The sequence below is a fragment of the Struthio camelus genome, chromosome 2, assembly GCF_040807025.1.
Source record: "Struthio camelus isolate bStrCam1 chromosome 2, bStrCam1.hap1, whole genome shotgun sequence".
NCBI lineage: Eukaryota > Metazoa > Chordata > Aves > Struthioniformes > Struthionidae > Struthio > Struthio camelus.
Window position 1 is genome coordinate 945931 of NC_090943.1, and position 25452 is coordinate 971382.

General features: G+C 66.0%; 2 protein-coding genes and 1 long non-coding RNA gene across 3 annotated transcripts in view; 1 reads left to right on the forward strand and 2 right to left on the reverse strand.

Moving 5' to 3' along the window:
• Nucleotides 1-2969: 2969 nt before the first annotated feature.
• Nucleotides 2970-5437, reverse strand: LOC138066236 (tigger transposable element-derived protein 3-like). Its single transcript, XM_068933903.1, has 2 exons — nucleotides 5310-5437; nucleotides 2970-5108 (listed from the first exon to the last, which is right to left on the reverse strand). The coding sequence occupies exons 1-2, from the start codon at nucleotides 5341-5343 to the stop codon at nucleotides 3154-3156; spliced, it is 1989 nt and encodes a 662-aa protein (XP_068790004.1). The 5' UTR covers nucleotides 5344-5437; the 3' UTR covers nucleotides 2970-3153.
• Nucleotides 5438-8008: 2571 nt separating this feature from the next.
• LOC104143134 (uncharacterized) overlaps nucleotides 8009-25452 on the forward strand; it is a 28379-nt gene continuing 10935 nt past the window's right edge. Inside the window, exons 1-11 of the mRNA XM_068934275.1 lie at nucleotides 8009-8035; nucleotides 8189-8590; nucleotides 9240-9366; nucleotides 11221-11331; nucleotides 11574-11684; nucleotides 12966-13881; nucleotides 15475-15669; nucleotides 21517-22294; nucleotides 23063-23189; nucleotides 24372-24485; nucleotides 25171-25317. Of these exons, the coding sequence (XP_068790376.1) occupies nucleotides 8012-8035; nucleotides 8189-8590; nucleotides 9240-9366; nucleotides 11221-11331; nucleotides 11574-11684; nucleotides 12966-13881; nucleotides 15475-15669; nucleotides 21517-22294; nucleotides 23063-23189; nucleotides 24372-24485; nucleotides 25171-25317 (3052 nt within the window). The 5' untranslated portion in view covers nucleotides 8009-8011. The remainder of the gene's footprint in view (nucleotides 8036-8188; nucleotides 8591-9239; nucleotides 9367-11220; nucleotides 11332-11573; nucleotides 11685-12965; nucleotides 13882-15474; nucleotides 15670-21516; nucleotides 22295-23062; nucleotides 23190-24371; nucleotides 24486-25170; nucleotides 25318-25452) is intronic.
• Nucleotides 14811-19497, reverse strand: LOC138066244 (uncharacterized). The gene is made up of 3 exons (XR_011139477.1): nucleotides 19351-19497; nucleotides 18652-18945; nucleotides 14811-18011 (listed from the first exon to the last, which is right to left on the reverse strand). It is a non-coding gene; the product is annotated as an uncharacterized lncRNA (long non-coding RNA).

Sequence of the window (25452 nt, forward strand, 5' to 3'; positions counted from 1 at the left end):
GCGGGAGCAGCGCCGCGCCGCCTCCTCCCCCCCCGCCCCGCCCCGCCCCGCCCCGCCCCGCCCCGAGCCTGCGCCCGCCGCGCGTGCCCGTGGGAACCCTGCACCCCCGGGGGCCCTGCACCCCACGCGTGCCCGTGGGATACCTGCACCCTCTGGGCACCCTGCACCCGCCGCACGTGCCCGTGGGAACCCTGCACCCCGGGCACCCTGCACCCCACGCGTGCCCGTGGGAAACCTGCACCCCACACATGCCCGTGGGATACCTGCACCCCCGGGGGCCCTGACCCCAAACCCACCGCGCGTGCCCGTGGGAACTCTGCACCCCCTGGGGGCCCTGCACCCCACGCGTGCCCGTGGGATACCTGCACCCCATGGGGGCCTTGCACCCCACGCGTGCCAGTGGGATACCTGCACCCCCGGGGGCCCTGACCCCACACCCGCCGCGCGTGCCCGTGGGAACACTGCACCCCCGGGCACCCTGCACCCCACGCGTGCCCGTGGGAACCCTGCACCCTCTGGGCACCCTGCACCCACCGCGCGTGCCCGTGGGAACCCTGCACCCCCGGGCACCCTGCACCCGCCGCGCGTGCCCGTGGGAACCCTGCACCCTCTGGGCACCCTGCATCCTCGCGCATGGCGCTGGGAACCCTGCACCCCCCATGGGTGCCGTGACCCCACACCCACCACACGTGTCCATGGGAACCCTGCACCCCCTGGGGGCCCTGACCCTGCACCCGCCGCGCGTGCCCGTGGGAACCCTGCACCCCGTGGGGGCCCCGCACCCGCCGCGCGTGCCCCTGGGAACCCTGCACCCCGTGGGGGCCCCGCACCCACTGCGCGTGCCCGTGGGAACCCTGCACCCCGTGGGGGCCCTGACCCCGCACCCGCCGCGCGTGCCCGTGGGAACCCTGCCCCCCCTGCAGCCACCCGGGCACGCTGCCTCCCCGCGCGTGTCCGTAGGCGCCCTGGCCCTGCACCCCCCGGACCCCTCCGGACCCCCCGGGCACTCTGCCTCCCCGCGCGTGCCCGTGGGAACCCTGAGCCCCCCCGGGCGGCCTGACCCTCCACCACCCGCGCGTGTCCGTGGGAGCCCTTGGGAACCCTGTGCGCAACGTGGGCACCCTGAGCCTGCACCCCGTGCCTGTGGGAACCCTGCACCCCCCGCACCCCCAGCGTGCACCCTGCACCCACCGCGTGTATCCGTGGGAACCTGCACCCCCGGGCACCCTGCATCCCCACACACACCCATGGGTGCTGACCCTGCACCCGCCGTGTGTCCCCTTGGGAACCCGGCACCCCCGTGGGCACCCTGAGCCTGCATGTCCCGCACGTGCCCCATGGGCTCCCTGCACCCCAGACACCCCCCAGAGGCCCTGACCCTGCACCCCCCACCTGTGTCCCCGGGCGACCTGCACCCCCTGCATCCCCCCGTGGGCACCCTGTGCCACGCACCCCCCGTAGGGTGGGCCCCCTTCACCACACATCCCCCATGGCACCCTGCTCCCCTCGCACCCCGTGTGCTGGCACCACGATGGGCACCCGGCCTATGCGCCCCCGGCAGCGCCCCTGTCCCCACTGGTGCACCCTGCCTCTTCTACCCCCTTTGTCCCCCGTGCACCCCCGGGTGACCCCCTTGCCCCTCCCGTGTCCCGTGCATCCCCATGGGCACCTTCCGGGCCAGCCTGCCCCCCCCAGGGGTGCCCCTTGCACCCTCTGCCTCTTGCGCCTCCCCGGTGCACCCATCCTTGTGCTCCGTCAGCGGTGCCCCGTGCATCCCGACGGGCACCCTGCTCCGTGCACCCTCGGGGGTGTCCCTTGCACCCCCTGCCCCCGTGCACCCCTGGGGGTGGCCCTTGCACCCCTTGCACCCCGATGGGTGCCCCGGTGCAGCCTGCCCCATGCACCGCACCCTGTCCTGCTCACCCCAGTGGGTGCCCCTTGCACCCCCACCTTGTGCACCCCCCTGAGCCCCCCCAGGTGCACCCTGCCCCATGCACCCCCACGGGTGCCCCTTGCACCTCCCGCCCCCTGCACCCTGACGCCCCCCCCGGTGCACCCTGCCCGCGCACTGCAGCGGGTGCCCCTTGCCCCCCGGCACGCGGTGCTGGGGCGCGCGCTGAAGCGGGTGCAGGACAAGGGGGGGCTGCACAGCCCAGCGCCACCCGGGACACAGCGGTCCCGGGTGCTGGCAGCACCCCTCCCAAACTGCGGCCAGCAAGGCCTGGGGCAGTGCATGCACCAACCGTCGGGGCGGGAAGGGGGCCCGGGGTGTCGCCCACCCCCCATTGGGGTGCAGGAAGGGGGGGGTCCAGGCTGTTGCAGACCCTGCATTGGGGTGCAGGAAGCGGGGGGGCCTGGGGCATCGCACACCCCACACTGGGGTGCAGGAAGGGGGGTGTCTGGGGTGTTGCACACCCTGCATTGGGGTGCAGGAAGCGGGGAGGCCTGGGGCATTGCCCCCCCCACAGTGGGGTGCAGAAAGGGGGGTCCAGGGTGTTGCTCCCCCCCACTGGGGTGCAGGAAGGGGCCCCGGGGCGCTGCCCACGCCAGCACTCACCAAGGCATCGGGGCCGGGCGAGGACCGCCGGCCTTCGGGGCCGTTTTCTACCCCGGTCCGCGGCGGAGTCGCTCCAGCCTCCCGCGGGGCTGCCCGCGGCCCCTGCGAGCCCCAGCGCCGCCGAAAAGCACGGCCTCCCCGAACCCGCCGGCCCCGCAGGGAGGCGCGCGCAGGCCGCGGGAACACGGCGGTTCTCCGCCGCTAATTGCTGGGTTGTAACTTATATCGAAGACAAACATCATCCGCTCTGCGGTTTGCCGACTCGCTGCTTTTTAATGCGCCTGTTGCAACCGTCCGGGCTCCACGTGGCCAGAGCAGCCCGCGGCATCGCGGGGCAGCCGGGCGTCCCGAGCCGGCCGGCGGCACGGCGGCTCCGCGCCGTTGCCCGCGCGGCGCCCAGCGGCCCCGGGGCGCCTGGCGAGCCGGAGCCCTGCAGCGGCGGGCGCGGGAGCTCAGGCCCGACGCCGACCCCGCTGCCAAGGGCGCGGAGCAGACCCGCGTTCGGGTGGCGCCGCCCGGGGCCCCGACCAACACAGCAAACGGCCCCGAGCCGCCGCGGGGCATCGTCGGCAGCGCGGCGCACTCGGCCGCCCCGCTCACTGCTTGGGCCGGGCGTCCCCGAGCAGGGCTGGCCCGCTGCCCGCCGCCACCATGTGCACCGCGTCCTCCAGCTTGTAGAAGGCCTGGAAGAGAGCCGGCGACGTGGCGCAGCACTCCAGGTACCGCCTCAGCGTGGCCAGGCTCTCCCGGACCTCCGGCTCCGAGGGGCAGGGCCGCACCGCAACGGGCTCCTCCGCGTCCTCGCCCTCGGCCATCCCCCCCTCCCAGTCTGCCACCTCCGTCACTTCCGCGTCTGCTGGCTCCCCGCAGCAGTCCAGGCCCTCGTCCGTGGGCGCAAAGCGCTCAAACCGCTCCTGGCTGAGCCAGCCGGGCGCCTGGAGCGCAGCAAGGGCGGGCGCGTCCGGGCTGGGATCCGGGCTGAAGCCGGCAGCCCGGAAGCAGCTCGTTATGACGCCGGGGCGCACGTCTCCCCAGGCCTGGACCAGCACGTGCAAGGCGTCCAGGAGAGTCGGCTGCTCCGCGCCGCGCTCTGCCGGAGGGCCAGCGCGCGCGGGCAGCCGCGTCAGCATCCTTCGCCGGTAGTGGCCCTTGAGGTCCCGGATGATGCCACGGTCCAGGGGCTGCGCCAGCGTGGTGGCCGGGGGCACGAAGACCATCCTGACGTTGGACAGCTCGAGGTAGGGGTGAGCGTCGTGCTTGTGGAGCAAGAGCACGACGCTCTTCCCTTTCCGCCGCATCTCCTCGTTGAACTCCTGCAGCCACTCGGCGAAGAGAGGGGCCGTCATGCGAGCCAGGCTGCTGGCGCGGTACGTCCAGGGCATGTGCTCCAGGTTGACGCCGCGCAGGCAGCGGGGGCTGGCGCTCTGCCCCACCGCCAGCAGCGCTGCCTTCTCGGAGCCGTCCACGTTGGTGCAGAGCAGGAGCGTGAGCCGGTCGCTGGGGCCGGCGGCTCTCTCCTCGCCGGCCACCCGTCTGGCAGGGAGCGCTCCCGGCGGGGTGGCCCGGAAGAGGACGCCCGTCTCCCCGCAGTGGTAGATCTCGGAGGGCGCGTAGCTCCGGAGCAAGTCAGGCAGCACCGTGCCGGCCCAGTGCTCCGCCGTAGGCTGCTCCGCATCCCTCTTCTCCCGGGGCGGCTTCTTGAAGGTGATGTTGTGGCGCACTTTGAAACGTGCCAGCCAGCTGCTGCTGGGGTCAAAATCGGGCTTGCCCAGGGCCTCCGCGAGGTTTTTGGCCTTGACTTGCAGGAGCGGCCCGTTGACGGGCAGGTCAGCCGCGCGGGCGCTCTCGAGCCAGCGCAGCAGGGCGGCCTCGATGGCCACGTCCTTGCCCTCCCGCTTGCGCTTCCGCTCGGGGTTGCTGTGCTGGCGCCACTCGCTCAGGATGCGCTCCTTGTTCTTGATGATGCGGCAGATCTGGGGCTGCGACACCCCGAACCGCTTGGCCAGCTCGCTCTGGGACACCTTGGGACCGTCCAGCATCTCCAGCACGCGCACCTTCTCGGTGAGCGAGAGCTCCTTGCGCTCCTTGCGGGGCGGCCCGGCCTCGGCCGGCGCGCCGAGGGAGCTGCTGGCGCCGGCGGCCAGGCGGCAGGGGCTGCCCGCGGGCGGCCCGGCCCGGCGCGCCGCGAGGCTGCCGCGCTCCGCCGAGCCTCTCCCGCAGCGGCCGCAGACGTAGGAGCGCTGCGCGGCGCGGGCCAGCCGCTGCCGCACCGCGTCCGGTTTCTGGCCGAAGCCTCTCGGGCACTCGGCGCGTCCGTGCGGCGGCTCCCTCGGCCGGCGGCGGCCCTCGAAGGGGTCCGCCGGGGGGCTGAACCCGCCGGCGGCGTTCGGCTCCGCCTCGGCGACGCTCCGGTAGCCGCAGCTCTGCTGCCGGGGCGGCCCGGGGAAGTCGGTCCGGCCGGCGCGCGGCGTCGGCGGGGCGCCGGGGGCCAGGCACCCGCCGGGCTGCGACACCCCCTCCTCGCTCTTCACCTTCCTCGCCGGCCGGTCCCCTGCGGAAACGAGCACGTCCGGGCGTGAATCCTCCCGCCTTCACGGCGGATCCGGCCGGGCCAAAGCCCGGGCTCTGCGCGTTCGGCCCCTCACTTAGGCGACGAGTTTCCCCGTGCTCAGCGGTCCCCCCCCCCCCCGGCGGCGCTCCCCCTCGCTCCCGGCGTGCCCCCCGCCCCGAGGACGCGTCCGCCGCACCTTACCCGGGCAGACGAGGCGCTGGCGGGCCTCCTTCATGGCGCCCTGCCGGGGCGGCGCGGCTGGAGAGGTGCGCGGGGACCGGGAGCCGGGCGGGGGGGGCGGTGCCGCCGGCGGGGCCGCACCGAGGGGGGCGCGGGGCGGGTGTGCAGCGGGACGCGGGGACACCTGCACCGGGGGGGGACAGGGGCACCCGTGGTGGCGCTGGGGGGGGGGACGAGGACACTGGCACCGGGGGGGGGGGACAGGGGCACCCGTGGTGGCGCTGGGGGGGGGGACGAGGACACTGGCACCGGGGGGGGGATAGGGGGATGGAGATACCCACACCAACACTGGGGGGGGACGACAGGGACACCCGTGGTGGCACTGGGGGGGGGGACACCGGCACCGGGGGGGGGACAGGGGCACCCGTGGTGGCGCTGGGGGGGGGGACACCGGCACCGGGGGGGGGGGGACAGGGGCACCCGTGGTGGCGCAGGGGGGGGGCACCGGCACTGGGGGTGGGGACAGGGGCACCCGTGGTGGCGCTGAGGGGGGGGACAGGGACACCGGCACTGGGGGGAGGAATTGGGAGATGGGGACACCCACACCAACACTGGGGGGGGGACGGGGACACCTGCACCGGGGGGGGGACAGGGGCACCCGTGGTGGCGCTGGGGGGGGGGGACGGGGACACCTGCACTGGGGGGGGGGACAGGGGCACCCGTGGTGGCACTGGGGGGGACGGGGACACCGGCACCGGGGGGGGGAGGAACGGGGACACCGGCACCGGGGGGGGACGGGGACACCGGCACCGGGGGGGGGGGAGGAACGGGGACACCGGCACCGGGGGAGGAACGGGGACACCGGCACCGGGGAGGAACGGGGACACCGGCACCGGGGGGGGACGGGGACACCGGCACCGGGGGGGGGGAGGAACGGGGACACCGGCACCGGGGGAGGAACGGGGACACCGGCACCGGGGGGGGACGGGGACACCGGCACCGGGGGGGGGGAGGAACGGGAACACCGGCACCGGGGGGGGCAGCGGGCCGGGCGGCGGCACCCGGGCCGGCTCCCTACCTACCTACCTACCTGCCCGCCGCCGCCGCCGCCGCCGCCGCCGCCCCGTGAAGCCCCGCGCGGCCCCGCTGGCGGCGGCGGCGCGCGCACGCGCACGCGCACGGGCACGCGCGGGGAGCCCCGCCCCGCCGCCACGGCCATTGGGCCGCCGCCTGCGGGAGTCGCGCGGATTGGACGCGCTGCCGACCAATCCGCGCGGGGGAGAGGGGGCGGGGCCGCGGCGCGGACGGGAGCCGAAAGGGGCCGTGGGGCGGGCGGGGGGCAGGACGGGGGCCGTGGGGCGGGGGCACACGGGTGTGACCCCCCCCAGGTGTGACCCCCAGCTGTAGCACGGCTGTGACCCCCCCAGCTGTGACCCCCCCAGGTGTGACCCCCCCCAGGTGTGACCCCCCAGGTGTGACCCCCAGCTGTAGCACGGCTGTGACCCCCCAGGTGTGACCCCCCCCCCAGGTGTGACCCCCAGCTGTAGCACGGCTGTGACCCCCCAGGTGTGACCCCCCCAGGTGTGACCCCCCAGGTGTGACCCCCAGCTGTAGCACGGCTGTGACCCCCCCCAGGTGTGACCCTCCCGGGTGTGACACCCCCCAGGTGTGACCCCCAGCTGTAGCACGGCTGTGACCCCCCCCAGGTGTGACCCCCAGCTGTAGCACGGCTGTGACCCCCCAGGTGTGACCCCCCCCAGGTGTGACCCCCAGCTGTAACGCGGCTGTGACCCCCCAGGTGTGACCCCCCCAGGTGTGAACCCCCAGGTGTGACCCCCAGCTGTAGCACAGCTGTGACCCCCCCACAGGTGTGACCCCCGGGTGTGACCCCCAGCTGTGACCCCCCCAGCTATGACCCCCCAGCTGTGACCCCCAGGTGTGACCCCCCCAGCTGTGACCCCCGGGTGTGACCCCCCAGCTGTGACCCCCCCAGCTGTGACCCCCCCCAGCTGTGACCCCACCAGGTGTGACCCCCAGCTGTGACCCCCTGAGGTGTGAACCCCCCAGGTGTGACCCCCAGCTGTGACCCCCTGGTGTGACCCCCAGCTGTGACCCCCCCCAGGTGTGACCCCCTGGTGTGACCCCCCCAGCTGTGACCCCCCCACAGGTGTGACCCCCGGGTGTGACCCCCAGGTGTGACCCCCAGCTGTGACCCCCCAGGTGTGACCCCCAGCTATGACCCCCCAGCTGTGACCCCCAGGTGTGACCCCCAGGTGTGACCCCCAGCTGTAGCACAGCTGTGACCCCCCCCAGGTGTGACCCCCCCAGCTGTGACCCCCCCCAGCTGTGACCCCCCCCAGGTGTGACCCCCAGCTGTAGCACAGCTGTGACCCCCCCAGCTGTGACCCCCAGCTGTGACCCCCCCAGCTGTGACCCCCCAGCTGTGACCCCCAGGTGTGACCCCCCCGGCTCCCCCCCCGCCCCGCTCCCCGCAGCGCCGCCGCCGCCGCGCGCTCCTCCCGCCGCCAGGGGGCGCCGCCACCCCCCCCCCGCCGCCGCCGCTCCGGCCGCCGCTCCCAGCGCGCCCCGCGGCACCTGGCATGGCCGCCCTGCCCCGCCGCTGCTGAGGAGGCGCCGGGCCCGCCCCGCTCCCGCCGCCGCCGCCCCCGCTCCCGCCGCCGCCCCCGCTCCCGCCGCCGCCCCCTCCGCCGCCGCGCACGGCCATGGCCGACTGGGCCCCCGCGCAGGTAAGCGCTGCCCCCGCCGCCTCCCGCCGCGCCGGGCCCCGGGCGCCCCCGGCCCGGCTCCCCCCCCCCCCCCCCCCCCCGCCGCCGCCGCCGCCTCGGCCCGGCCGCTGCCGGAGCAGCCGCGGTGCCACGGCCCGCTGTGTGTCCCCGCAGGACCTGGAGTGGGACATGGAGCCGCAGGAGCTGGCGCTGGCGCCGCCGCTGCCGCCGCCCGCCGAGCAGGCCGCCGAGGCCGAGGCCGAGCCGCCGGCCGCCGAGCTCTCCCTGACGCTCGTGGCCGAGCTGCAGGCCGTGGACCGCAAGGTGGACTCGCAGGCGGCCCAGCTGATGAACCTGGAGGGGCGGATGCGCATGGCCGAGACCAAGCTCATCGGCTGCGAGAAGACGGCCGTGGAGTTCGGCAACCAGCTGGAGAGCAAGTGGACCGCGCTGGGCACCCTCATCCAGGAGTACGGGCAGCTGCAGAAGCGCCTGGAGAACATGGAGAACCTGCTGAAGAACAGGAACTTCTGGATCCTGCGGCTGCCCCCGGGGGCAAAGGGGGAAGTGCCCAAGGTATCGGCCCCGTCCCCGAAACGGGGGTTGCGTTGCACGTCCTCCGCGCTAGCAGTTCTGTTTAAGGGCAGCTGGAGTTCAGCTCAGCTCGTCGGGACGCTGCTCTCCTGCGGCAGCGCTGGCTGCGAAGCGCCTGCTGCGGCTCGTTTCGCATTAATTACCGCTCAGGATGTATCCGCGGTACTCGGCAAACACGCGGGCTGCCCTGTGCGGGGTCGCGGGCGGCTTAGCGCGGACGGATCCGTGTAGGCAGACCTCTGAATCGCGCAGGTCCCGTGGTGTGGTTTCACCCCGCCTGCGCGCCTAGGTTCGCTCGCGTGCGCCTTGCTCCTGTTCAGAGGTGACCGCGGGAGACTAGCGTGGAGGATGACGTGGGGAGAGAGTCTCTGTTGGGCGCTACGCTAAAGACGCCGTCTGCAACGCAGGGAGACGGAGCAGGGTGCCGGAGTAGGCAGATGCTGAGGGGAAACCCCATCGTACCCCTTGCAGGCCAGGGCTAAGCTGCGCGAACCGAGGGGACGCGTAAGGCGTGTGAGGAGGAACGGGCATCGCTGCGTGGAACGGTGCTGCGCGACGCTTGAGCGGTTGTTCCCGGATGTTTTCTTCAACAGGAGGCTCTTTGCTGAGCGTGTGATGCTTTTGATTGCAGGTCCCGGTGGCGTTCAACGACGCTTCGTTTAATTTCTCTGAGCAGGAGTGGAAAAGCTTGAACGAATGGCAAAAGGAGCTTTACAGGCACATCATGAAAGGCAACTACGAGGCCGTGATCTCGATGGGTAAAGACCGGCTGGGGTTCGCCCTGAGCTTCCTGACGCGCCAGGTTTTCTCAGGGCCTGGTGGATACGAGCACCCCTGCGACTGGCGACTCGGGGAGGGTGGATGGTGTGGCGGTCTGGTAACGCGTTATGTTGGCTTTCAACAGCAGCCCAGGAAACTTAGAAGTTCAATCCTCACAGTTTTAGTTTAGCTGTGGATGGCTATCGCAAGAGCACCGCTACAGTGGCCGCATCTCCCTGGCAGTCTCTGTGGCCCGTAGGAGCCGGGCGAGGACCTGGGTAGTGAGGAGGAGGGGAAATGAGAGGACCCCAAAGCTAGGTAAAGGTGGGAAAAAGGGGAGATTCTTACTCTGTCATGCAAAGGTCCACAGATCCACTGCGCTGGGTGCATCAGCCGCTTGCCGCTTGGGGCAGTTACTAGCAGCAGAGGGGTGCCCTGCCTCCTGAGGTTCCTTCCAGTCTTTTCTGTGGATGAGCAGTCCTTCCATCTGCAGAGAGTTTCGTAAGGAAGGAGAGCAAGGTTTGTCAGCTGTCTGCATTGGCACTCTGTCTAATCCCTAGCCCAGCCCCAGGGAGGCGTTTCACGTGCAGACCGTTGTAGTAGCTGCTCCTGCAGTTGTCAGGGATAGAGCTGGGAGGAACGAGAGGGCAACGGCAGGCTCTGCCGTCTGCTTTCCCTTCGCGTGGCTCAGGGCAGCGCGTTCAAGGCTCCATGAACGTGCCCTGCTCGCTCCTTGCCGTCCAGGCCGTGAGGGACACTTGGACCTGTGCTGCACCTGCGTGGACGTGTCACCGTTGCGAGCGTTTCGGAGCACCTACGTGTATTTTGAGAGATGTTCTTGCCCTGGCTGAACGTCAGTGTCCAGAGAGCACAGACATCCCCGGTAGACAGAAATCCCCTCTTTGCGTTCAGATCACTTATATATGAGCTCACTAAACTGTACGTCCTGCCATCCAAATCTGGCTGATGCGTATCTTTTTGGGGGGAGGGTGAGGGGTGGGAAGGAGTGTAGAGTTCTGCTGCATCCTTAGGTACAAGGGAGAAAGGCAAAGGATAAATATTGCCCCCCCCCCCCATTCTCCTGTTTAAAAACAACCCTACATCCTACTTCAGAGGCGCAGGAATGTAACAGTCCTGCCGAAAGGGATCTGTGGATCTGAGCCTGAAGCTTAGAAAAATGTATCTGTGCTTAATCTGCAGGTTTCCTCTCTTTGAGTAACTGGGTTCTGAGATCAGGCCCTCATATAAGCCAGATAGATTCACCAGAGCAGTGGTGGAAATGAATAACCGGAGACTCACGTTTGTTGTTGCAAAATGAAATTTTCCGCTCTCCGTACTAGGAGAGAGTGTGATTTCCCCTTTCCCCCATCAAAATCCACAAACAGCCTGTGACTCGGAAGAGTAGGATGGAACAGTTCTGGCTGTGGAAATCCTCGGCTGGAGGGAACTGTATGGGGAGGGCACTTCCTCTGTTGCCGTTGGCTGACAGGTCTGGTTCTGTCCCCAAGCTGAAGTTCCCATTGTAATGGATCCGCGGACCTTAGCACAAAGGAGAAGAAAGGAAGTCTGGAGGTAAGCACAGATGCATTTTCTTATTCTCCTCCTCACGCTGCAGGCTGGGAGGTGCTCCTCACCTGAGCAGAGTGTGCTCCTGCAGTCCGCTCATGTTCCCAGGGCCCAGACAAGGTGAGCGGTGCAGATGTGTGAGAGCATCTTCTTAAGCCTCTCTTTCCATTACCCGTCATCCTCAGCAGTGAAGGAAGGTTGGTGGGCAAAGGTGTAACAGTCTCTGTCCTGCAAGGGCAAAGGAAATGTTCTGACCTTTTTTTTTTTTTTTTTTTTTAAACGTACAGATGCTGCAATTTCTAAGCCTGACCTTCTGTCGCGTATAGAACAAGGAGAGGATCCCAATGCTGAGGATCAGGGTGACTCTGAGGGAGAAACGCCTACCGATCCCAGCACCGGTGAGCTATAAAATTCCTAGGACTCGGTGGGAAGGTAGAAAACGGACATGTGGTTGTCACAGCCTGCCTGAGCTCTCCCACTTGCTTCTGTTGATGAGTTTTGCCAGGATTGTCCTCGGGCGGAGAGGGGGCTTTGCCTTCATAGCTGGCTCTTGCCTGATGGGGCCGTCTCTCCTGAAATCCTCGGTAAAGCAGCGAGCAGTTGTGAATATAAACTCACGTCACTCTTCTCCTATGCACAGAGTTTTCCTTTCCTGGTCCGGATGAGAGCTCGTGGAATAAATATGAAGAGACTCTGGCTGAAAGTCACGAGGGCTCCGAAGAGGAGGAGAACGCGGAGGTTGCTAGTACATGTGAGTTAGAAGCGCAGAGCTTTGCTGAGCGCTGCACAGCCCTGCAACGGCCGAGGCGGGAGACGGACACGGGCTCAGGCTCTTGGCACTTGGTGGGGATTGCCTGGGCGTGGGATCCTGCCTTTACTGTGATCTCTGCCAGGCTCGCTTCAAGGGTCAGCATGGCAGCTGGATGACAGCCATGGCAGATGGATAACACGTGTGCAGAAACTACCGTACGCGAGCAGCAAGGCTGTAAAAGCAGCTGCCGGCTAGGGAGTGCGGGTCACCTGTACAGGGGCGGGTCGCTCAGCCAGGTATTATGTTTGTAGTCTGGTCAGCTTTGAGCTGGAGCATGCATAGTGCAGGCAAACTTCGATGGCTTTAGCAGCAAAGAAGAATATGTAAACTGGTGTGTTTCACAGGTTTCTGTCTCAGCCAAACGTGAGGCTTTCTGTGGGACAGCAAAAGGCGTGGCCTTGTCCCTGCCCCATCACTTCAAGTCCCCGCTTTGACGCGTGGGAACGCATAACTGCTCGCTTAAGGAAAGCTTGCTAGGATGTGCTTTTGGTCTGCTGGCCTTGTTCTCAGAAGCAGCTGAACTGTTCTGGATGATGCTTTTCCGAAAATTCAGCCTGATGAAAACAAAGCAGCCCATTTTCAGACTGCGTGTTTAGGTGTTTGACAAAATGACGAGCACCTGAAGAGTCCTCTGATAGGGAGGGTTTGAGCAGCCTTCTCTGTGCACAGAAATACTGGGCACGTCTCTACCTTCTTGCATTCTGCAGAAACCTGTTGCTTTTCAGACCTCTTTCTACATTCCCTGATCCTCTGTGCTCCTGTCATCCTCTCTTTGCCAGGGTCCTTGGGATTGCTTTGAGTTACTGTTCTTTACGTTATGGAAGATCCTTCAGCCCCTGGCCTATGCGCCATACAAACCCAAAAGGAAAAGAGGGGATTTTCCCCTTTCCCCCCCTTTTTATTTTGCTGTCCTAAACTGCATGTTCTCAAAGATCTGTTCTGGTTCATCTCCTGCTGAGAAACCCACTTTTTTTCTGTGTCTAGCTATATAGAGAGGCCTCATCGTCATATTATCTGAGCTTTCCCAAGAAGTCAAAATATTCTGGCTCTATTTGTATCCCGGTACTGCTTAGATAGCTCCCAGATGGGACTTGCAACCCTGTAGTGCCACGTACTGTTTGTGCACTGCAAAGACCACCTCTACCCCAAAAGATCTTTCAGTCTAAATAATGAGGCAGTTGTTATCTCAAAGAAATGACATAACTGTCTCTGCTCTGCCAGATGCACAGCAGTGCGATGAGGAAGGTCCAGAGAACCTTGAGCTTCCTAGCTCATTAGCAGGAAAATGGGAAGATGTTTTCCCGAACCCTGAGGAAGAGGCAAAGCCAACCAGCAAGAGTCGAAGTGGATCCACCCCACAGCAGAGACCCGCAACGGGCAATGGGCTGAGGCGATCTGCTCGCCGCGGGAAAGACTTGGCAAAGAAGGACACTCCTGAGGAAGCAGCTGCAGTGGAAGGGCCGTACATCTGCTGTGAATGTGGGGAGAGCTTCCTGGACAAGCAGCTCTTTGCCACCCACCAGAAAGCCCACGCAGGCGAGGAAGCCTGCACTTCCCTGGAGCAAGGGGAAAGCTTCAGACAGAAATCCAAAATAACTCCTGCGAGAGCCCAGGGGCCGTCCCGCTCCAAACCGTCCAAGCGCCCCGATTCAGAGAAGAGCTCTGGTCTCAAGTACGGCTTTGTCAGGCACCAGGCTAACAACATGGTGGAGAGACCATATACCTGCTCCCAGTGCAAGGAGAGCTTCAGCCTGGAAGTGAGTCTTATCTTGCACCAGAAGCTTCATACGGGGAAGGGCGACGGGCCGCTGACATGTACCTACTGTGGGAAGGACTTCCGGGACCTCTCCAAAGCCATCCGCCATCAGCGCATCCACACAGGGGAGAGGCCTTATCAGTGTACAGAGTGCGGGAAGAGCTTCATCCGGAGGGATCACCTGCTCAAGCACTGGCGGGTCCATACCGGGGAGACTCCATACCAGTGTCCTGTCTGCGGGAAGCACTTCCGCTACAAAGAGTCTCTGAATTGTCACCAGAAAATCCACTCGCGCAACCCCCGGCCCATGGAGGACTCGCAGGCCAACTTGGAGTCGGCAACTCAAACCGGCCATTTCTGTGTGAAAAAAGAAACTAAGCAGTAACGCTGCTGTGGGTGGCAAGGGCAGAAGGGCTCGCGGTTACGATACAGTCTAGCAGGTGGACAAGCAGCATGATGGGAAGTGAACTTGTATCGCAGCTAATCCATGTGGTCGTGCTACAAAGCCCGCTTTGTTGAAGCATCAAAGGAATTCCTCTTAAAAACTCTCATAAGAAGGCCTAGGCACCTCTTCAACCCTGCGGGGTTACGTGGGACTTCCATAGCGGTGTAGGCCTTGTACTAGTTGTCCCCTACGCAGGTTTGGATTTTGCCTGTAGAGAATAGTCCTGAGAGATTCTCTGGGGTCCGTATTTAGCAGGTGTTTCCCCACCTATCTTTGTGCATATTCAGGAGTGACATGCTTTCGCTTTCGTTCTTTTCCACTCGTTTCACTGCAAGGCTGGAAGCATGAGGGAGGGAGGGAAGACGCCATTCCCAGGCAACCGGCCGTTCGCTGCAGCTGTGTTGCCGCACCTCGAGCAGCAGCTCTGTGCCGTGAGGCCAGGGCTGGGATCAAGGGGAGAGGGAGGAAGCAGAGATGCGGTTAAGGACCTGACGCGGAACTTGTTTAAGGTAGAAAAGCAAAGAGGAGAGAGCGGCAAAGAGCAAGGTGAGAAAAAGTAGGTGTAGGAGGAACGGATGGGATGGAGAAGGGGCTCAGGACATTGGAGCAGAGATTGGAGCAGGAGGAATCGGGAGGGGAAGTATGTGGATGCATAGAGGCACTACTGAGTACCTAACCCGAGGAGGAGATGTCTCTGTTCTCGCAGGATGTAACTGGCACCAGTGAGGCTTTAGTTTCCCTCTGGCCCAAGGGAAAGGTGCCGCTGGTTTGTCATACGGACTCCTGTCAATGAAGGCGATTTTATTTTATTTTTTTTAACTGGGTTTGGTCTCACACTCAGGTAAGTCAGACAAGTGAAAGCAACTTCTCCTAACCCCTGTAAAGAGCTGTTTGGTTTTTTAGTTAATCTAGAACTAGTATTATATTATTATTATTATTATAATACAATGAAATGTGTGGCACTATATTTCACAGTTGATCTAAAACACTTAAATGTATGAAGTAACTGACCAGAGTTTTTTCAGATGTCTATGTAAATATTGGTTGAATTCTCTAAGAGCTAAGTGGTATTGTTCCTGAGGTGACTGTAAGTAGGTGTCTCTTCCGCTGTGTATTGTCAGCTGCTGGTTTGTGATCGTGTTTTGTAATAACTTTTGTAAAGTCTGTCAATACAGTGTTTCCATTCTGAAGCCCGTGTGGGGTGAGTGATCGCAGCCCTAGTTCCCCTTGCTTGGCCTCTGTATTTCGTCCTCGCTCTCCCTTCTCCTGTCGTGACAACTGCAGCACACTGGCCTGCACCTGGCTGTTACTTATTAGCATTTTCCAGGTAACTTGCTGAACTGGTGAACTGCACAAGCTGAGCTGGGTCTGCTCAAGTCTGTTGTTGTCCGTGCCAAGCGTCTGCGGAATCGTGTCCTGGAAGCGAGGCTGTCTGGAGCAGCTCTGGGGCACTTGGTCGTGCTGACGGTTGGTGTTCAGCATTTGGGGTTCACGTTTTTAAGCTTTTTCTCTGCTGCCGTTACGGCTAGAAGCAGACTCTGGTTTTACGTGAAGGTAGCACTGCGCCTCCGGGAGCTGGACTGTACCACGCACCGAACAGTGCCACAGCAAGGGCGGAGGAGTCGTCTGCCGTCGCCGGACTTGGCTGTGCAGGTGGAGCTGGGACAGTCCCTTGCCATGAGAAGTGCTAGTGTGCGGCTGCAGCGGCTGCCCCGGCTGCCGCGGTCGGGCACCGAGCTGGGACATCGCTGCCCTCCAGCACTGACTTTGGCCTGTTGCAGGGGGCATGGGGAGCCCCTCGCGTGCTCCGAGAGGGGCCGTGCGTGCTGTGGGCTCCTCTTCCTACCTCGCCCCGACGGGGTGCCCTGGTCCGCCGGGGCTGAGCGGAGCTGGAGGCTGCCAAGAGCGAGGGACCGGGGCGTGCAGGGCCGCGCTTGCTCGGGCCCGCCGCCCGAAGGAGGCTGTCTGCAGAGCCTGGCAGCACCGTGGACGTGCCGGGTTTGCTTCGCTGCTTCCTCGCTCGCGTGTGCCCGAGCGTTTTGTACCAGAGCTGCCAATAAACTGTTTGTGCCAGGCCTGGCTCTGCAGCGCAGCACGGCGTTTTGTCTCGCTGCGGCAGGGCCGCGTGTCTCGGGCAACGCAGCCCTGACGGGGCTTAGCCCCAGGCTGCCCTGGCTCGCTCTCACGTGCACCCGCAGAGCCGGTCCGTGCGCGGGAGCAGCCCCCGGGGCTGGCGGGGAGCAGCAGCCGGCGCTGCTCCTGCCCTTTTCCAGCAGCGCGTCCCCAGCTCTGTACCACCGCCGGTGTCCAGCTGGGCTGCGCCCTCCTGCCTTCGCCCCTGCGTCTCAACCCTGTGCAGGCCCCGGCCGGGGGGTGTTGGCAGAGCAGGGAGCCAGCAGAGCCCTGGCGCCTGCCCGGGGGCTCCTGCCCTCGCCGAGGGCCGGCGCAGGCCTGCCCCAGGGACTCCGCAGCGGCTCCTTGAGCTGCCCCGTGCGCCCGTGCCTTCGCTAGCGTGCCTCCCGCTGCTCCTCGGGCCATTCGCCACCTTTCTCCTGGCGGGAGCACCGCGCGGAGGAGGCAGCGCCGACGGCTGCCCGGGCAGCGGCGCGAGGACCTGCCATCCGGGGCCCCGCGTTTCCCACCTTGCTGCCACAATTAGCAATTTTCAGAAAACGTCCCCGGCTCGTTTGCCTGGTGACGCTGTCGGGCCGCGCGTCCCTGGCGGTGCGCCGTGCCGCGGCCGGCGGGCAGGCGATGGCCTCCTGCTGCTCCGGCTGCGTTTCGGCACAGGCAGCGGTTCCCCCTCCGCTGGCAGAGTCTGTCCTTGCGCACCGGGATGCAGGACGCTGGGAGGCTGCAGAAATGGAACTAATAACTGGAGAATCATTCATTTCTGTCCTGAGCTGTTCCTTGCCGGCGTGCCAGCAGTTGTACGGTCGCTTTGGGATGTTTCACCTCCTGTACGGGCCGGTGACGGGAAAGCGGCTGCTCACAAAGTTGGGGTCGCGTGGCCCGTGCAAAGAGGCCGAGAAGCAGCAAAAGGGCTGTTTCCCTCCCCCAGCTCCGGGCAGCTGCTCCTGCTGCTGGCTCCAAAAATTAGAGGCAGCCCAGCCGGGCTTTGGTGGGTTTTGTTTGTTCAAGTCATGCTGTTAAAAATAAAAGCGGTCCCAAATGAGATGTGAGCGGCAGCAGGGAAAGCACCGTGTGGGATCCGGGTTGCGCTTGTAAAAGGAGCAGCTCAGCCGCGCTGGTGGCAGCGGGAGGTGCCGGGGCCGTGCCGTCCCCGGTGCTGGTGTGCTCCGGCCGCGTCCCAGCGGGCTGTGCCGGAGGCACTGCGAGACGCTCGCTGCCCCGTGTGCGGCTGGCTGCGTTCGGAGGGATCGCGGTCTCCGAGGGCTCCAGGTTTGGGGCCGTGGGAGGACCTGGGGTGAGCGGGAGCAGGCGCTGGTGGAGCGCGGCCGGAGAGCGGAAGGGGAGTCGCAGGGAACGTCTCTGTCCCCGTAGAGGTGCCGGAGGCCCTCCAGCCCCTGAGCTGGGACTCTCGACCTGCTTGGCTCCTCCCCGGAGGTCTCCCGTCTCTCCAGCGCGTCTGGTTCCCCCACCCCATCACCCCCGGCAAGGACGCGCAGCGGCTGGAGGAGATACCTGCAGGACCCAACCGAGGGTCCTCCCCACACGTGGGGAGGGGATGTGGGGACGGGACCACCACCGCAGAGATGCCCGTTCGGCCTCGCTGCCCAGGCTGTCCTCCAGGATGTGGGGACCAATGTTTAGTTACAGCCGCTCCGTTGCCGGGCAGGGGCTGCGAGGGCAGGATTTTCCTTTCAGAAGGAAGGAATCCCTTTCCGTTCCTACGAGGAGGGCGGGCTCGTCCCACAGTCCTGTCCATCAAAAGCTGTTCCTGGAGACTGTTCTCTGCCTTTCTGCAACCGGCACCGTTTCCTGGTCGTCCAAGCGCTTGGTCCTACTGGCTTCCCCTTATCGTCCCCATGGTTTGGGACCTCCAAGAGAAACAAAGCCGGGCACCAGGAGGCTGCTGCCGTGGGAGTGGGGCCTGTCCGTGTGGCTGCACCAGGATGGGCGGGATGGGATGAGATGGGATAGGATGAACAGGTTGGATAGATGGGCTGGGATGGGACAGGACGGGATGTTTGGGATGGAGGGGATGGATGAGATGGGATGGGCTGGGACGAGATGGGACAGATGGGACAGGACAGGATGGATGGGATGGGATGGGGCAGAGGGGAGGGGATGGGAAAAGGCAGAACAGGATGAATGGAATGGAATGGAGCAAATGGGATGGGATAGGATGGGACAGATGGGACAGGGCAGGACAGATGGGAAGGACAGGATGGGATGGACGTGAGGGGACGCGATGGGATGGGATGGGAGGGTATGAATGAGATGGATGGGACAGGATGGGGCAGATGGGAGGGTATGGATGAGACAGGAGACAGGATGGGATGGATGGGATGGGATGGATGGGAGGGGACAGGTGGGACAGGATGGGATGGATGGGATGGATGGGAGGGGATGGGAGGACAGGGTGGGACAGATGGGATAGGACAGGACAGATGGGATGGACAGGATGGGATGGGATGGATGAGAGGCTATGGGAGGGGATGGGATGGGAGGGATGCGATGGGATGGGATGGGACGGGAGGGGATAGGATGGGTTCACCAGAGGGAAATCATGCTTGACCAACCTGATAGCCTTCTCTGAGGGGACAGCTGGCTGGGTAGAGGAGGGGAGAGCAGTGGCTGTTGTCCACCTGGACTTCAGCAAGGCTTTGGACACTGTCTCCCATCACATCCTCCTAGATAAGCTCAGGAAGTGCAGGCTGGATGAGTGGAGGGTGAGGTGGATTGAGAACTGGCTGGATGGCAGAGCTCAGAGGGTTGTGATCAGTGGCGCAGAGTCTAGTTGGAGACCTGTAGCTAGAGGTGTCCGCCAGGTGTCAATACTGGCTCCAATCCTGTTCAGTTGGTCCATCAATGTGCTGGAGGAAGGGACAGAGTGCACCCTCAGCAAGTTTGCTGATGATACTAAACTGGGAGGAGTGGCTGACACACCAGAAGGCTGTGCTGCCATTCAGAGGGACCTGGACAGGCTGGAGAGGTGGGCGGAGGGGAACCTCATGGAGTTCAACCAAGGCAAGGGCAGGGTCCTGCCCCTGGGGAGGAAGAACCCCAGGCAGCAGGACAGGCTGGGGGTTGACCTGCTGGAAAGCAGCTCTGCAGAGAAGGACCTGGGAGTGCTGGTGGACAACAAGTTGACCATGAGGCAGCAGTGTGGCCTTGTGGCCAAGAAGGCCAATGGTCTCCTGGGGTGCATGAGGCAGAGTGTTGCCAGCAGGTGGAGGGAGGTGATCCTGCCCCTCTCCTCAGCCCTGGTGAAGCCTCACCTGGAGTGCTGGGTCCAGTTCTGGGCTCCCCAGCACAAGAGAGACATGGTGCTACTGGGGAGAGTCCAGCGGAGGGCTACCAAGATGATGAGGGGACTGGAGCACCTCTCCTATGAAGAAAGACTGCGAGAGCTGGGCCTGTTCAGCCTGGAGAAGAGAAGACGGAGAGGCGATCTCATTGACGTGTACAAGTGTCTGAAAGGGGGGGGGGTGTCGAGAGGATGGGGCCAGTCTCTTCTCCATGGTGCCCAGCGACAGGACAAAAGGCAACAGGCAGAAACTGAACCACAGGAAGTTCCACCTAAACCTGAGGAAAAACTTCTTGACTGTGAGGGTGACCGAGCCCTGGCCCAGGTTGCCCAGAGAGGCGGTGGAGTCTCCTTCGCTGGAGATCTTCAAAACCCGCCTGGACGCGGTCCTGGGCAACGTGCTCTGAGGACGCTGCTGGAGCAGGAGGTCGGACTGGACGATCTCCAGAGGTCCCTGCCAACCTCGGCCCTCCTGTGATCCTGTGGGGTGGGACGGGGCGAGACGAGATGGGACGTGGTGGGATGGAGGGGATGGAGGGGAGGGGAGAGGATGGGGTGGGATGGAGGGGACAGGACGGCCGGGCCGGGCAGGGCCGAGGGCGGCGGGGCCGGGCCGGGGCGCGGTTGCCATGACGACGCCGCCCGCCGGCCGCCATTTCACACCTGGGCCGCGGGGCGCGAGGCCGCGGCGGCGGCGGCGGCGGGGGGCGGTGCCGGCCGCGTAGCCCCGCCCCCCGGAAGCCCCGCCCCGCCCCTCCCGCCCCCGGCGCCCGGCTGCCCCCCAGCGGCCGCCCCGGCCCGGCCGCCGCCGCCGCGGGCCGCCAGGGGGCGCCGGGGGCGGCGCCGCTCCCTGGCCGCGGCCGCCTGTGGGGGGCGCGGTCGCGGGGCGGCCCCGGCGCGGCCATGGCGGCGCGGAGCTGTGCGCAGGTACGGGCCGGGTCGGGCGGCGGGCCGGGCCGGGGCCGGGGGGACGGACGGACGGACGGACGGAGACCCCAGCGCCGTGCGGCAGGGACGGGAGGGCGGCGGGGCCGGGCCCGGCGCTCCGGGAAACGCTGCCGTCGAGGGAAGCAGCCCGGCCCCGTCCTAGCGCCCCCCCCCCCCGATCCTCCCCCCAGCGCCCCCTCGATCCCCCCTGACCCCCCCAGCGCTCCCCGATCCCCCCTGACCCCCCGCAGCTCCCCCTGGATCCCCTCTGACTCCCCCCCAGCGCCCCCTGGATCCCCCCTGACCCCCCCCAGCGCTCCCCGATCCCCCCTGACCCCCCCAGCGCTCCCCGATCCCCCCGACCCCCCCCAGCACCCTCTGGATCCCCCCTGACCCCCCCCCAGCGCCCCCCGATCCCCCCCGACTCCCCCAGCGCCCCCTAGATCCCCCCTGACCCCCCCAGCGCCCCCCCTCATCCCCCCTGACCCCCCCCAGCGCCCCCTCGATCCCCCCTGCCCCCCCCAGTGCCCCCTCGATCCCCCCTGACCCCCCCCAGCGCTCCCCGATCCCCCCTGACCCCCCCAGCGCTCCCCGATCCCCCTGACCCCCCCCAGCACCCCCTGGATCCCCCCTAACCCCCCCCAGTGCCCCCTCGATCCCCCCTAACCCCCCCCAGCGCCCCCTCGATCCCCCCTGACCCCCCAGCGCCCCCGATCCCCCCACCCCCCCACAGCATTCCCTGACCCCCCCCCCAGTACCCCCTCGGTCCCCCCCAGCGCCCCCTCAATCCCCCCACTCCCCCAGCACCCCCTCGCTCTCCCCAGTGCCCCCCTGTCCCCCATCCCCTTTCTTCCCCCGGCCCCCCCAGTGCCCCCTCCATCCCCACCCAGCCCCTCATTCCCCCTGCCCCCACTGTACGCTTCTCGATCCCCCTGGCCCCCCCAGTGCCCCTTGACCCCCACAGCACCCCCTCGATCCCCCCAGCCCCTCAGTGCCCCCTGCCCCCCCCGTACGCTTCTCGATCCCCCAGGCCCTCCCCAGAACTCTCTAGATCCCTCCTTGCCCCGCCCCCCAGTGCTCCCTCGATCCCCCCCAGTGCCCCCAGTCCCACCTTGATCCCCTCCAGTTCCCTCTAGGCCCTTCCCAGTCACCCCTCCATCCTCCCCAGTTAGCCCAGTTCACCCTCAGTTTCCCCCCAGCTCCCCTCCAGCCTCCCCTCCCACTTCTCCTCTGTCCCCCTCTCCTCCCTGTCCCCCCCAGTCAGCCCAGTACCACCCTGGGGGTCCCTCCCCAGTTCACCCGTGGGTTCCTCAAGTTCCCCTCGCTCTCCCCCGCCTCACCTCCCAGTCCCCCCAGTCAGCCCAGTGCCCCTCGGTCCCTCCCCAGGCCAGCTCCCAGCCCCCTGCTCCAACTGGGAGCCCCCGGTTCCTGTCCCTCCGCGTGCCTGCGGGGCCGCGGGTCCCCACACGCGGGTGCCGCAGCCGGCAGCGTTCGGGGAGGGGGTTCGCAGGCTCGCGGCCGGGGGGGGCTGTCAGGGCCGCGTTGGGACCCCGCGATCACCTGCTCTGTGTTTGTCTCCCGGTGAGCAGAGCCCAGCCCAGGACATGGCGGCGTGGCCCCTGGCCCCTTCGCAGCCCCGCGTCACCCGCAGGCGAGCGGCAGGCGGAGGGATGGCGGCAGCGCCGGCGGCGAGCGGGGCGGCCGCCCCGTGCCCGGCGGCGCCCCCCGCCCAGGCTGTGCAGCAGCAGGTGGATTCGCACGCGGCCCAGCTGCAGGGCCTGGAAGGGAGGATGGTGGCGGCCGAGAAGATGCTCGCCGACGTGATGAAAGGGTCGGTGGAGTTCGGGAGCCAGCTGGCCGTGCTGGGCACCCTCCTGCAGAGCTACGAGCAGCTCCAGCGGCGCCTGGAGAACATGGAGAACCTGCTGAAGAACAGGAACTTCTGGATCCTGCGGCTGCCGCCGGGCACCCGGGGCGAGGTCCCCAAGGTAACGGCCCGGGCGGGTGCTCAGGTGGTGACCGGAAACAGCAAGGGACACTGACACACTGCCCCATCCTGCTCTGAGCGTAGTTCACCGGTTGTGGCTGGCCTCCAGCCCTGCCTGCTGGAAGGACCCTCTGCACGAGATATGGGTCTGTGCATGGTTTGATCCCTGTGCGGTTAAGCGAAATAGAAAGGCCTTTTGCAAGGGAGAACATGGTCAGTTAACAAATAGCCAACAATCAATTAACAAGTAGCCAACAGCAGCAGGAGGGGTTGATAATTTAAAGCTCCCTTACTGAAAATTACGACTTTTACGAACAGTGGAGGGTCCTTAATTGCAGATGAACAGACAGGGGAATAAACGGGCAAAAAGTCCTCGGGTGGGTCGGCGGGCTGTGCGTGCTCCCACACGCGCCCGAGCAGCGCGAGCCACGGGCAGCCAGCGCTGCGAGGCAGCGATGGCGCAGAGCGCGCCTCCTTTTTGGGGTAGCTCTGTAAGGTCGGCTCCACGTGAGCGTGGCCTCGCCGCAGCCGCGCGAGCCGAGCCTCCCTGCACGGCGAGCCGAGCAGCAAAGGGTTTGATGCGCGACTCTGGGTGCTCGCACTGGGTGGGCTGTTTGTACAGTTGCCCGGCTGCAAAGCTGCAGAGACAGCGTGTGGCCAAGGGTCCGTCTCCCCGACGTGTTTTGTCCACGTCACAGCCTCTGCTCAGAGTCAGGTCTCCCTTCTGTCACCAGAGCTGCCATTGCAATGAGGCTGTTTGTGGTTTCAGGTGCCGGTGACGTTTGATGACGTCTCTGTGTACTTTTCGGAGTCAGAGTGGGGGAAGCTGGACAAGTGGCAGAAGGACCTCTACAAGACCGTGATGACAGGGAACTACGAATTGCTGATCTCTCTGGGTAAGGAGACGTTTGCAGAGACGTTCGCACTCCTTTGTGGGAAGCTCTGTGATGGCTGAGGTGAGCCAACGAGCCGCAGATCTGTGTGCGCCTCTCACGCCTTGGTATCGCAGCAGGCCAGGGTGGCTCAGAGGGTTCGGTGTGACATGAGACCTTGCAGCTGTGTTACTCCTCCAAGCCATGTCCACGCTGGTAGCAGATGCAGACTGGCGAAGTGGGGGTAGTCTCTGTCCGGGGCATGACTGATATCTGTGCCACAGAATTACAGTCGTTCCAGCTGGTGTTTCTGTGGCTGTCCGCAGGGAGCCCAAGGGCAGGTCGGCTCTCGTGCTGGTTTGTACGAGAGGTTTTTCTAGGTCTAGACTCTGACCCGTGACTCTTACGAGCTTTGTCCCCCTCTGAACGGAGAGGTCGTCACCTGCTGGCGATGTCCAGTGAATCCCTGCCGCAGCCGTCCCCATGCTGGTGCGCGCAGGGCTGGACACGGGTGAGGAGCAGTCAGCTCCGCGCGTCCTCCCCTCCTCCTGCACCAGCAGAGACGTGCCGTCCTTCAGCCCTGACGGATGGTTGCGTTTGGCTGCACGTGCCCAGCCCCCCGTGGCCTGGCAGCCGCTTTGCTCCGTGGGCAGCCCCAGGGCGGCCTGAACAGCCCGGCGTTTGCCGGCTGGACAAAGGCAGCCCGTGGCCGGGGCACGGCGAGGGCGCAGGTACTCGCGCCGCAGCGCGTGCCCACGGTGCTGCGTTGGGGGCAGCCTCCAGCCCGACTCCGCAATCGCTTCCCTGCAGCGGGTGTTTCTTTCTCAGCCTGAAGATTGCTCTCCCAGAGCTGTATACGCGTCGTCTTGTTTGTGGTCTCGCTGGCCTCCAGGGCTGAGATCTCGGGGGAGGAGGGAGCCGGCAGGCAGGCTGTGGATTGGTCTGGCAGCACTGGCAGTTACAGGGAGGGGGGGAGGCAGCGCCCTGCAGCCGGCTTCCTCCGTGCTGCGAGCGCTGCTCCGCTTGCAGGGGTGGGTCTGCGCGTCCCCCGCAGAGCTCTCAGGGCCTCCTGCAAGAGGCCGAGGAGAACTTCCTCCCCCTTGCCCGCCCCAGAGCGGAGGTCTGGTGTCGCTCGTGCTCGAGTGTTACGGAGACTTCCTGCAGGTAAATAACCTGCTCCCTCTGTCTGTCTTCTTCCCTGCACAGATTACGCCATCTCCAAACCGGACCTCCTGTCCCGCATCGAGCGGGGCGAGGAGCTGTGTGTCACTGAGCAGCAGGGCCCCGAGGACAGGGAGCTTCCCGCGGCGCCCGGCGCAGGTGGGACAGGGGACGCGCGGCCCCGAGCCTCGCGGCTCGCGAGGGGCGGCGGGAGTCCTGGGCTGGGCGGGGGCTGCGGAGTCCCGGCCCGGGCTGGGCCAGCGCTCCCCTGCTGCGTCCTGTTTGTGCCAACCGTATCGGCCGGATGGGGGCCGCCGGGGGTCACCCCGCTGGCGCAGGGGGAAACAGAGGTGCCGGGGCTGAGCCGCCGGCTGATGGCGATGCTTCCCTTGCTCGCCTGACCCCATACAGAGCTGTTCCTCAGCAGGCGCCCTGCCGTCACCCTGAGAACCAGGCAGGGCCCGAGTCCACGCCGCAGACGCCTCAGTGCGGGTGTCCCCGCGTGAGGCAGGTGCCCGGCCAGCGGGGAACCGGTGGGCGCAGCCAGCGCGGCCCGGCTGGGTCTGAGAGCGGCGACCGTGCGAGGCGGCGGCGGCTCGGTCTCCCGACCCGGCGCTGCGAGGGGCAGCTCTGGAGAGGAACGCCGGCTGCAGAGCCTCCTGCGAGACGGCCTCCTGGCCGCCCTCGCCGTCCCTTGCGCGGGGTGGCACAGCTTTGCCCAGACCTGGAGCAGGACGTTGCCAAAGCAATTCGCAGCCCCGTGGCTCTCCCAGAGATGCCGAGGAACCAAAAACCCACGGAGAGGTGGATGTTGGTTAATCGCACTGTAATTTCTCTTCCATAGCAGCAGAACCCGCTGCTGTTACCCCTGAAGTTGTCTCTTGGGCGGAAGAAGATGACAATCCCCGTGCTGGTGTTCAGGGAGACTCAGAAGAGCAAGATATCCCTAGCAGTGGCACCACCGCGGGTGAGTGGGGTGCCGAACAGCTCGGTGAGTGCTGGGAGAACCGGTCAGTGCGGGGACCCCTCAGTCCCTTCCCTGACACGTTTCCCGTATCCGGCAGCAGAGCCCTCGGCCCCCTGTGCCTTTGCGTAGTGAACTGCGAGACGAGTCTTCCTGTCCTTT